The 12,307-nt window shown below is 37.1% G+C and overlaps 1 protein-coding gene across 4 annotated transcripts in view; it reads left to right on the top strand.

Moving 5' to 3' along the window:
- Positions 1–12,307, top strand: part of USP24 (ubiquitin specific peptidase 24) — a 60,593-nt gene that overhangs the window by 22,590 nt on the left and 25,696 nt on the right. For 3 of the 4 annotated variants that reach the window (XM_038182854.2, XM_038182853.2, XM_072041474.1), the window contains exons 14-32: positions 235–330; positions 428–589; positions 1,814–1,858; positions 2,406–2,513; positions 3,138–3,287; positions 3,839–3,970; positions 4,500–4,611; positions 4,849–4,925; positions 5,910–6,050; positions 6,203–6,256; positions 6,451–6,566; positions 7,200–7,266; positions 7,428–7,538; positions 7,922–8,020; positions 8,104–8,274; positions 8,829–8,914; positions 9,063–9,156; positions 9,423–9,578; positions 11,879–11,976. In XM_038182854.2, coding sequence (XP_038038782.1) covers positions 235–330; positions 428–589; positions 1,814–1,858; positions 2,406–2,513; positions 3,138–3,287; positions 3,839–3,970; positions 4,500–4,611; positions 4,849–4,925; positions 5,910–6,050; positions 6,203–6,256; positions 6,451–6,566; positions 7,200–7,266; positions 7,428–7,538; positions 7,922–8,020; positions 8,104–8,274; positions 8,829–8,914; positions 9,063–9,156; positions 9,423–9,578; positions 11,879–11,976 — 2,075 coding nt within the window. The remainder of the gene's footprint in view (positions 1–234; positions 331–427; positions 590–1,813; positions 1,859–2,405; positions 2,514–3,137; positions 3,288–3,838; positions 3,971–4,499; positions 4,612–4,848; positions 4,926–5,909; positions 6,051–6,202; positions 6,257–6,450; positions 6,567–7,199; positions 7,267–7,427; positions 7,539–7,921; positions 8,021–8,103; positions 8,275–8,828; positions 8,915–9,062; positions 9,157–9,422; positions 9,579–11,878; positions 11,977–12,307) is intronic. The other variant, XM_038182855.2, reaches the window with a different exon arrangement.

Genomic DNA, 12,307 nt, shown 5'->3' with positions numbered 1-12,307 from the left:
TTTTAATATATACGATCTCTTATAGCTTGTATTTGAAAAAAGATTTGGGCAAATTGTTACTGTGGTTGCTAGTAACAAAAATGAAGAAATGCACGTGGTGGAAATGTACTTGTTCTGTGTTTTGATTTTCCTGCAGTAAAACACAATTGAGAAATTATATTTTTGTGTCCACTTGAGACTTAACAGACTGACAGTGTGTGCTGCTGTAATAGTGAACGTTTCTTTTCTGTACAGAGCTGGGAAACAGAGAGTGATAGAGTGCGACAGAAGCTCTTGAGCCTGATAGGGCGCATTGGTCGAGAAGCACGGGTGGAAACAACCACTGGAAAGGCATGTGAATGTGATTTATTTTTTTTCTTTATTAAACATGCGGTTTGTAGTCTTTGCACTTTCCAGGTCCTGATCGGTTTTGGATTTGTTCCTGTAGGTTCTGGAGGTCCTTTGGGAGCTGGCTCATCTTCCAACGTTACCATGTAGTCTCATTCAGCAGGCCTTGGAGGAACACCTGACAATCCTCAGTGATGCCTACGCAGTGAAAGAAGCAATCAAAAGAAGTTACATCATTAAATGCATAGAGGATATTAAGAGGGTTGGTTTATTATTTTGTCTTTTCCAAAATGAAACAGTACTTAGCCTTCATGTTGGCCTCTTCTTTCAAGACGTGCAAATTATGTGTCCCATCTGTAAGTTCTTACCTTGGGGAGTCCATGAGAGGGGTAGGCTTTGTGTGAGCCAGTTTGACCCCGAGACTTGTAGTAAGTCTCTTGCCTTTGTTTTAAACAAATTTTCAGCACAAGGAATGATCAGTTTATGGGAAACTACCAGGATGGGCCCAAGGTTAGAATTTGCAAATGGAACCACTATAAAGGTATGTCAGTATTTTAACTGTCCCGTTCACGTGAAAGCTTAAATTAGTTTTCTTTGAGTTAAGCATGTGTTTCTGGCATGTCCGCTAAGTCTCAATGCAAATCAATATTTAAATCATAGGAATTTTGTATTTCAATTAAAAAAAAAAAAAGAAACCTTCTTGTCTAACATGGAAGTAGTCATTCTTGGGCCTGCCTGTGCTAAGATGTGTTTGGCAGCAGCAGACACATGCATGGCTTAGTAGACTGTGCCTACTCTATGCTGCACTGTTCATATAGCAGGCAGTTTGCTGAGATTTGCAAGAATTCTATCTTCTGTTGTTGTTTTTTTTTTTTTTAACTGGCAATATGCCCATAAAACAAAAGGCTTGTACTTTTTTCATAAATTTCTTTCATATTAAATTGGGTTTTGTCTGTCATGCAGCATCTATAGAGGATGTTAGTTCTTTAGGAAGCATAGTATGTTTCTTGATATTGACCACTTTTCTTTTTTGCTTTTGTTTGTGAATACAGATTTACAAGTTTGGGTTCTCAATGTCTGCAAAATTTTGCAGTCTTTTCTGATCTTATGCTTTCCTGTTCTTGCATTCTTTTTAATTGCATTCTGCCAAGGGCCTTAACAAAGGTGCTGCAGTGGGGAACGCTAACGGAAAGCTGTAACTATAGGCTGGAAAAAATGGGGAAAGCATACAATATGCTTTTAAAAATACATCATTTGCTTATTTCCCTGTGTTAGGGGAAATGAAGAAGTAAATTAGGAGGGAATGTAATATTAAGACAACATTCTCAGCTACATGAGGGAGTCTTCAGTAGAATGCTATTATGGGCAGGTTACTTTAGTGTCTCTAAGTGAGCAGGTGGTATTGGTTATTGTCAGTATTTAAACCAGACATCACTTATCTGAACAAAAAAACTTCAGTACTGGTTTGTGTGATCAAACTTTACAGAACATGAAGCCTCCCAGAAAAGTGATGAGCAGTTCTAACAATGAGGTAGGATCCTTTGTAGGATCTCTTTCAAAATGCAGCTTAAATAGCCTTTGCTTCCTATCAGAGGGCTCCTTGCAGCACCAAATCAGAAATTTCTTCTCATCTCTTAACCCTCAGTAGTACTACAGATTTTTTTCTTCTGTTATTCTCACCTTAACAATAAGTAACCTCGTTTGACTGTATTTGCCCTTTAAAGCCCTAACTGGCCCGCTTTATCTCCTGTAATTGAGGAAGGTGGTGGTTGTTATCCCTCTGCTGCAACTGAGTTTTTGTGTACTAAATTTGCATGTTCTCTAGCAAGGAGGTGGTACTTTGGGCTTAATAATCACAGCAAAATGTTTCAAAGGACATCTTGAAGAAGGTAAAGGGGCACCTTTGGTGTTTGGAAGGGAACCAGGAACAAGTCACTGAACCCTTCTGAGCTAGTAACTGTTGTTTTCAAACAGGGGTATTAATGGAAATCATTATTCTTTAGGAGTCTATGAGGAGAATTAGGACATTGCTGAGCATGTACGCATGTGTAATTCTTTTTTACCTTTCTCACTACTAGTCATCCCAGCACAACAATCCTCAGTTTGTGTGGGTGGTGCCAGCGTTACGTCAGCTTCATGAAATCACGCGTTCATTTATTAAGCAAACTTACCAAAAACAAGACAAGGTAAGAATATGTGCTGAGATTTTGACTCCCTCGTTACGTCTGTATGGCTCTGCTTCTCTAGAGTTTAGAAAAGAGAGGGGGGGAAAAAAGAAAAAAAAAAATAAGTACAGCTTTGTGATGTAGCATAAAGTAAATCTACAAGTAGAGAGGCTGTGTTGTGTGCTGCCCATTGTTGTGGGTGTGTATATGTTTATAAATAAAATCTGTTTGCTGTGTCAGGACTGTTTTATTTTATTCTCAGCTTTTTGTAAAATAATTAACAAGTATGTCTCTGTTAAGAAACGACCATTGCTAATGTTTAGAGCAGTTAATTTGTAGTTGTATTAACATTGACAGTTGGAAAACAGATTGAAATACCAGCAAATCATGTGTGCTATTCTGTGGCTAAGCGGAGGTGTGGGACTTTGTTTGCAATCTGCAACACACATATTTCAGCACATGCTGAAAATGGTATTGCCAGAGGGCTTTGGATATTTGGAAAGGGTACAGCTGACTCTGGTGAGAGGGGATCATTATCCTTCCCATAAAAAACACTTTTCTGTAAAAGAGCAGACTGTCGAATGCATGTCTGTTTATATATATTTTTTAAAAAACCTTTTATTGATGTTTGTTTGTTTTACCAAGAGCATTATTCAAGATCTAAAGAAAAACTTTGAAATAGTGAAGTTGGTGACAGGAAGCTTAATATCATGCCACCGTTTGGCTGCGTCTGTGGCAGGTCCTGGAGGGCTTGTTGGAGGAACGTTAGTGGATGGCCGATACACTTACCGGGAGGTATTGAACCTGCATTTCTTACTACCTTAGGAGGTTGAAAACTTGGTCATTGATAAACTACACCATGTCTCATAAAATTAGTTGTTTTTTCATTTTGGGAGTTCACTGGAGTATGTTCTGTCTGGCGAATAATTACACTAGTTTTTATTCATAATTCTGACACTTATCTGTTGGGAATTATTACAGCTTCGTTATATTATGTAACAAGGGTGATGGAACATCACACTCGACAAATTTCTTCTCAGAGTCTTCTCTGATTTGTTGAGAACATGATCTCCTTATTCCAGGAGCTGTGTCTCCAAGCTTGTGCAGCCTTTGGCTTATATGCAAGCTTCAGTTTGAAGCCATCATAGAAAGATAATCAAAAAGCAGTAATTTTAACAACTGTGTGAAATAGAAACTAAGTGCATTTCAGAGAGTTTCTAGTCCTCAGGCTTTGCAAACTGTACTCGTATTCAATCACTAAGTTTGTCAAAACTAAAAAAAAAAAATGTTCAGAGTTCTTGTTATGGAAAGAAAAATCTTAAAACCATGTTTGTTTCCTTTTTCAGTATTTGGAAGCACATCTAAAATTTTTGGCATTTTTTCTGCAAGAAGCCACTCTTTATTTGGGCTGGAATCGTGCCAGGGAGATCTGGGAATGCCTTGTAACTGGCCAGGATGTTTGTGAGTTAGATAGAGAGGTAAGAAATACTCAAGTTGTTGTCTGTGGTTACAGAGTAAATCTTACATGTGCTATTCATGAACCTTTATTTGTTGAGGTACATGGAACTTTAGTAAACATTAAGTAATAAGGTATTAGATGCTTACTGTGTAAGGTAATGAAGCCACTTCTGTTATGTTTGCTTATGACTAGGATGCTCTTAATATTAAACTTGACTGGAAGAGAAATGTTGGTGAGGAGATTAGTTGCAGGTTTATGGATGCTAGCTAGAAAATAGCTGCCTGAAAGCTTGCAGAGTCATAAAAGAGATGTTCAGTGATATTTGGGTGCGAGATGACTATCAAGATTAAGTACCCCAATGCTGCAGTACAGCTGGTATAATAAGTAAAGTTACTGTGAGATTTTGAACTTCTTGCTGCAGATCAAGCTTTTGTGTGATAAGTTACACAGTGACGTAAGATAGTATCTGACATAGTTTTATACAGCAATGACAATTGAAATAATTGTAATGACAATGGGATAAAAACATACCTGCTTTTCACTCACAGATGTGCTTTGAGTGGTTTACCAAAGGACAACATGATCTAGAGAGTGATGTACAGCAACAGCTCTTCAAAGAGAAAATTCTTAAACTGGAGTCGTATGAAATTACTATGAATGGTATGAAAATTATGTTGGTCAACAGAACTGGTTTTTAAATAAATATAATCACTTTGCTTTCTAAGTCTTCAAATTAAACATCAAGCAGCTCTGTAAATAAAGGGGTCTTCTGCTGTCATTCTGAGTTTTAATAGTTATAGAAGAAAAAAGTCACTCTTGCATATGATACCTCCTTTAAAAAAGGATAAAAACTTGTCCTGACCTAAATAAAATGCTTGCATCACTTTTCACTTTCAGGTTTTAGTTTATTTAAGACTTTCTTTGAAAATGTGAACCTGTGTGACCATCGACTAAAGAGGCAAGGGACTCAGTTGGTGAGTGTTCTGTCAAGTTCATTCTTGTGTACTACTTGTGGTATCTTGAGGAAGGGAGGAGGTTAGAGGAGGATTCTGTATCAGCTGTTTGATATGGTCGTGTTTGTGTTAGTATGCAGGTTGTCCTTCTAGCATTAATGTTGTTAAATTCTGAAACTAAAACGCTGAAATAACTGTAGGAGAATCACAGAATTAAAGGGGTTGGAAGGGACCTCAAAAGATCATCAGGTCCAACTCCCCCCCCCGCCAAAGCAGGTTCCTTAGAGCAGGCTGCCCAGGTAGGCGTCCAGACAGGCCTTGAATATAAGATTCAGCCATTGCTAACAAGAAGCTGGTACATAGCTTCTAAAATTCTGCACAGGTCTAGTAACAATCATGAATTCTAGTGTGAATTTCTCTTGCTTTTCCTTGGCAGGAAAATGTGTGTTTTTCTATTCCTTTACAGGGGACATAGGCTTATCATAGTCAAGTTCTTTTTTAACTTTGTGATCCTTGTCTGGCTTTATTAAGTTAATGGTTTTATGTTAAGTATTTTCCATAGGCATTCTAGATCTTATCACAGAGTTAATTTACTTCAAATGCATTTTTTTTTTCTAAGTATTGTAGTAGGTTCTATGATGTTTTATTATTTATTTACCCAATGTGGTTAGTTACCACATTGACCTCTGTGAAACAAATTCCATTCCCGATTACATTTCTCAGTGGTTTTGAACTGTAAAATTCTTCACATGGCTTGACTGGAAGTGCTCTTTGGAACTTCACCTGTAAACAAATGTTTTGTTTCTAGTATGAATACGTAAGTTTGTAGCTACTGGTGTCACTTTGCAATGTGGCAAAACTTGGCAACATGTTGGAAAAGAAAATTGTTAAGATTTAATTAAAAAGTACTTTCCCAGCAGATGAAAAACTGTTTTGTTCCTGTTTGAACTCTTTCTTACTTAAGAAATCCAGTCATGTTTTACTGCTGTTCTTTTTTTTGCATAGAGCGTAGAAAAACTGGAATTAATAGGAATGGATTTCATTTGGAAGATTGCAATGGAATCGCCTGATGAAGAAATTGCAAACGAAGCTATTCAATTGATAATAAATTACAGCTATATTAATCTAACTCCTAGATTGAAAAAGGTAAACATATTTGTATATGAAAATGCTTTGACATCCAGAGCAATTGGACGCTCTGCATGTTAAAATCTATAGTTTGTTGGGTTCTTTCAGTTTATAAGTAATTCCTACGTTTTTGTATTAACTTCTAAATCATTTGCCTGTTGTATCTGCAGGATTCGGTATCTCTGCACAAGAAATTCATTGCTGATTGTTACACACGACTGGAGGTAAAAAACAAATTTTACTTGTTCTTGTACCTATGTCCTCTTCCATTTTTTTTATCTTAGGGTTAGAATAATTGACTGTGGTAATTCTATTTAAAGAAAAAAATAATTCCACAGGTATTTCTTGTCCTTGTAGCTCTCTGGCACATACTAATGGTCTATTTAAACAACCACTTATGCTCTGCTTTATATTCTAGGCGGCCAGTTCAGCACTCGGCGGTCCAACATTAACACACGCTGTGACAAGAGCTACAAAAATGCTTACGGCAACTGCTATGCCTACAGTAGCAACATCAGTTCAATCTCCTTACAGGTAAGCTCATCCTCAAAAAGGCAAATATGGCCATACATATTTGCTACCAGCAACTTCCTGACTGATTTTGAGTGATGATCAAAATTGCTGAGTTACTATGTTGGCCAGCAATGTTCTATTCAGTGTTCATTTCTCATTATTGGTAGTTGTGTATTTTGTCACAATGTAATTTGAGTTCCAAAAAGATGTTAACAAAACCTGTGTTATATTAAAAAAAAAAAAAAAAAAAAAAAAAAAAAAAAAAATTAAAAAATAACATAAATAGACTGAAAGCCTGAGTGCTGAAGTTCTCAAAATTGCCGTCCTGCTGGTGTTGTTTCTGGGGCAACGTGTTTTTTATTTGGGAGAGAAAAGGATGTTTTTATCCTTTCCCTTAATTTATGCATGCTTAAATGTGTATAGCTTAAATATGTGAGCACAGAGGTGACCTCTGGAAACACGAAGCTTCTGAAGTTCAGTATGTCTCAAGCAGCGTAATGCAAGATTCAATTATAACAAACTACAAAAATAGGTCAAGAATTATTCCCAGTGTTAAGGAGCTGCATTTGAAAACAGTTAGTTCATGATTGCTATATGTGGGCACTGAAAACTAATCTCCGAGACAAGTAACTTATTTTGCATGTTTATCCCTAGGTCAACTAAACTTGTAATAATTGAGAGACTACTGCTATTGGCAGAGCGTTATGTGATAACAATAGAGGTAAGATGATTTCTTCCTAGGCAAGAATGCAACTTCCAATATTATTAAAAACAGTGAAAGTAACTTAAACCTATGTAACTGTAGTAAATTTGTTACATGTTATCACAAAAATGTATTTGTTCTCGAGGATGGTATTTACCATTGTCTTTCTCTTCCGGCAGGACCTTTACTCTGTCCCCCGAACTATTCTACCTCATGGTGCCTCTTTTCATGGACATATTTTAACTCTTAATGTTACATATGAATCTACCAAAGATACCTTCACCATAGAGGTATGTGTGTACAGGTCGTATGTTTCCATACATGCCATGTTGATCTTTTAGCTTGGTTCTTTTTGATACTTGGTCTTAAGAGAGGCAGCTGTTTTTAAGGACTCAGCTTGCAAAATCTATCTAAAAATGCTAAATGTGTGTAGAAGCCTACAGTAATGGAAGTGTCTGTAGCATAAATGGCTTACATCACTGTAAGGTGGAAAAGTTGTTTCCTTGCTGTTAGTGATAGAGCATTTCTAGTTCTGTCCTACCCTAGTAGTCTCTTTTATACCTTAATACCTTTACTATCCTATGCAGGAGAACTTCCTTGAAAGGTTTCTTTTTAACTCTCAGGATTGAGTTCTTGAGCAGGCATACTAAACAAATCTCATTTAATTTTACAGGCTCATAGCAATGAAACTGTAGGGAGCGTCAGGTGGAAGATAGCAAAGATGTTGAATTCTCCTGTGGATAATATACAGATATTTGCCAATGACAGCCTGGTATGTTAACTAGAATTCTCATTATGTATGAAAATCCAATCTGTCTTTCAGATATCAATTAAATGATAGATATTTTCTTGCAGCTAACAGTAAATAAAGATCAGAAACTACTCCACCAATTGGGCTTCTCTGATGAACAAGTCCTTACAGTAAAAACATCAGGAAGCGGGACACCGTCAGGGAGCTCAGCAGATTCCTCAACCACTTCCAGCAACAGCAGTGGTGTATTTAGTTCATCCTATGCAATGGAACAGGTACAACGTAGTAGCCTGAAAACTGCCCTTGCTTTTGAAGGGGGTGAGGTAGAAAGGGGATAGTAGGGCAGTGCACAGCTTGGGTGGTGGAACAGATACAGGAAGTTGGGACAGAAGCTTTTTACATCAACATTTTACACTAAGGTACCAAGCAGGCTACGCTAATCTCTACAGAGTCTTTTGTTAAATCCTGGAATAAGCGACTCTTGACTTAATTTTGAGGTTACATACTTGGCTGGAGCAGAGATTTCCAGATTTTCACCATTAATAAAGCTGCAGTATGAAAATAAACTAGAAAGTATCAACTAGCATATTCAGACCACTCCTAGTCTGTATTGTATGTGAACATGAATCACTGATGTCAAAATTTGCTTATTAAAAGGGAAATGGGGTAATAGTGAAATTCAGATGGTCTCAATCTGGAAGGTAGATGGGATTTCACCGAGCCACATTGACGTCTGGGTCAGTTGCTTCAATGAAGAGCTCTACTGAAATACTTAGAACAGAGAGGGGAGGACAAAAATAACACCTTCGTATTTTTGCTTAATTCTCAGGAGAAATCCCTCCCTGGAGTAGTCATGGCTCTCGTGTGTAATGTGTTTGATATGCTTTACCAGCTTGCCAATCTAGAGGAGCCAAGGTAAGCAAGCTAAGTAGTTATCAAATACAGAAGAAATGCTCATGTTGCAAAGCTCAAATAGCTGCTTATTTTATAGTGTATAAGTATTCATCTGGTCACAGTGTGGCTGAGTCCTCTTTTGCCTAAGTAATTTCTGATAACTTTTCAGAATAACGCTGCGGGTGAGAAAACTTCTGCTTTTAATTCCTACTGACCCAGCTATTCAAGAGGCACTTGATCAGCTTGATTCCCTGGGAAGGAAGGTATGGATTAAACAATACCAAATGCTGGTGAGATGAACAAAAAGGGTTTTACTAGCGGATTTCTTAAGTTATCTGTAGAATGATGATCTTTGGGTTTGAAGCTACTGTAAAACAATGCTCATCTTAAGGGTTAATGACATATTTCTGAGCATTTGGAAATGAAAGGGTTATTATAGGGATTATATCAGATAATATGATGTTTCCAATTATAACAAACTGCAGTAGTCTAAAAATGTTTGTTTTTTTTTGTGACTTATTCCTCCCAGAAAACTCTGCTCTCAGAATCAAGTTCTCAATCTTCAAAATCCCCCTCCTTGTCTTCAAAACACCAACATCAGCCCAGTGCTAGCTCAATACTAGAAAGTCTTTTCAGATCATTTGCTCCAGGCATGTCCACCTTTAGAGTTCTCTACAATTTAGAGGTAAGAAAGCAAATTTTCTTCTTTCATACTTGTGTTTCTGAGTCTTAAACTTTAAGTAGGTCAAATTTTCTTGGGCAGGATGCCTCAAGTTCACCATGATGTTATGGAAAATGCACATGTCGAGTCATAGCCTGTTTTTCTGTATACAATAAATTCCCCATAACAGAAGGGGTAAAAAAGTTCCACATTAGAGATTTTACTGTGAAGCCACACCTCTCTTGTGATTGCAAGGTGGAAGGAGTATTTTGATTTATGTGGAGAGAAGCAGAGAAATGTTGAAATCCTTACTGTTCAGGTACAATTCCTGCCTGAATCTCCCAATACTTAATGAATTTTTTATCACATAAAAATGTTGGTCCTTTTAAAAATGAAGGGGAGTAGTTGTTTAGTTTGTTTCTACTGAAATCCTTTTGAAAGGTTGATTATTTTAAGGGAGAATAATACTAGAGATTCAGAGGGAGCTGGCAAAAAGAATGCTAATTTTCCTTCTACATAAGTCTACCATATTCTGTCTGTAGAGGCTAAGGAGGAATATTTCTTGAAGCATTCAGCTGTGAAGAATTTTCACTATCCAAATGCGCAGGGCTTTTACCCAGGAGCTTCTGGCCTGTTTTAACTGTGCATGCAAAGTGAGTGGAATGCATACAATTTTTTTAACCCTAAGTATTCTCCTGCGTAAGTTCTTTATCCAGAAGTCTTAAAACACTGGGTTGGACACTGTAAAAAACTTCTTTTGAAGTGCTCAGTGCATGGATTTTAAAGAGAATGAAAGGGTTCAGTTGCTGGTGTTCTTACGTCACATTAATCTGCACACTCTAGGAAACTGGGCAGTGTCTAGTTCTGCTCACAGATCCCACCGTTAATAAGGACATATTACAAATATAGTCTGAATAATATGAAGTTGCAGGACCATTTCTAGCAGCTTCAAATACAGTGGACCAAGTTACTGTTCTGTCCTTAGTGTGTGCCAAGATTGCTGTAGGAGTTTTGTTATAGTTGCCTTCCTTTGGACTTCTGCAGTCTTAACATTCAGTCTTGATCATCCTATACTGACATCCCATTGCACTGGTAGGGTTCCTCCTTTTTCTGTCAAGCTGGAATGAAATATATTTGTCCTAAAATGTGTTGACAAGTTCTACAACTGAAAGCAAATGGCTTAACATATCACAGCAAGGATATTTTGTTGAACTGGCAGGTTATCTTAGTGTGACAAGATGGCTATCTACTTCTATGCCAGAGAAAATAACGAAAGCAAGCAATAATTTGCTTGCTTTTCTGGCAAGGAATAAATAGTAGTAAATTGCATTAGATAGGTAGATTTTGAGTGGACTTGCTCCTCAAATCCAGTCAAGCCAGTTGGAAGATGAGTAGTGTCAGAAAACGATGGCATGGTGTTTTATTCCCCCAGCTGGTAACCTGTTCAAACACTAGGAAACCAGTCCAGAGCACTGGGATAACTGCTTCCTGAAGAATGTGCGCAGCAAATTTTAGAGATGTGAAAGAAATGAAAATTATCTGTCTTAGAGGTTCAGGGTTATATCATGCAGTGTTGTAATAAGGTTTCATACCTGGAACTTTGTAAACCATGCTTATGGTATGTGAGTATGGAAACCACATATTTTGTTTTTCCATGTGCAGCATTGTTGGCTGTACATACTGAAGGGACTTTTCAAGAAAGCAAGTAACTTCTATATTTTTTTCTATTTATTCTGCTTTTTAAAAAAAGTGAAATGGATTATAAATGTACCAACAGAGACTGCAGAATTCTACATCTGTATTTCCGAGTGTAATTGGATTCTGTGAAGTTCAGTGCTGACTTAAAACAAGAGGGATGATGCAGAGGTGAAGTTCACAAGGGCTGTAGAATTATCTGGACTATCCTTAAAAAAAAAAAAGAGAAAATTATGTTTAATACAATTATTTCAGAAGACATGAGTTAATATATAAGCCATCTCTAAGGTGTTTTATTGGCTGCTGTCAACTGAAAATCTTCAAAAGGAGAAGGTTTTGTGCTATTAAGGAGTTCCTTCTGAGCCTGAAGACACATATCACAGACTAGAGTATGTACTTTATTCTCTTAATAAATGAACAGCAGTGAAGATAAAAATGCCCTTTGATACAGGATAAATATCTGTAGTAGTCTTTGCTGTCCTGGATATTTTTAGTATGATTTCTTTTTACAGACTAGAGATTAATAGACTGTATTGTTAATTCCATTAGTAGTGGATTTTTTCCTACTATAGTTTTGACCTTCAGCAGTAAAGAAATACTAAGATTTATGTGTGGATACTTTATTTTAGGTACTGAGCTCCAAGCTGATGCCAACTGCAGATGACGAAATGGCAAGAAACTGTGCCAAGTCTTTCTGTGAAAATTTCCTCAGAGCAGGAGGTTTGAGGTTAGATTTCAAAATCTTGACTTTATTTGTAACACTTAATTTAGCTAGCTGTTCTGTGGTTCTGCTTTCCATGCTGTAGCACACTTGTACAGTTTAGAGCTGCTTTTTTTAGAGGAAAAGTCCATTCAAAGCTATCCTTTTATTTGCGAGTGTCTGGAAATAGCTACCATGGTAATGTAACGGTGTATATCATATTAACACCAAAATAAAGATAGGCACAGATAAGCCTATGAAGTGTAGCTTACACAGAGGTAGTTAAATAATGGAGATTTCAATAGCTAGCATTCCAGTTCAAATTTGTAAGTGGCTACATTACACGTGCTATGTCCTG

The sequence above is a fragment of the Anas platyrhynchos genome, chromosome 8 (assembly GCF_047663525.1).
Source record: "Anas platyrhynchos isolate ZD024472 breed Pekin duck chromosome 8, IASCAAS_PekinDuck_T2T, whole genome shotgun sequence".
Taxonomy (NCBI): domain Eukaryota; kingdom Metazoa; phylum Chordata; class Aves; order Anseriformes; family Anatidae; genus Anas; species Anas platyrhynchos.
The sequence above is the reverse complement of the archived record's forward strand: the minus strand, read 5'-3'. Positions and strand labels throughout refer to the sequence as shown.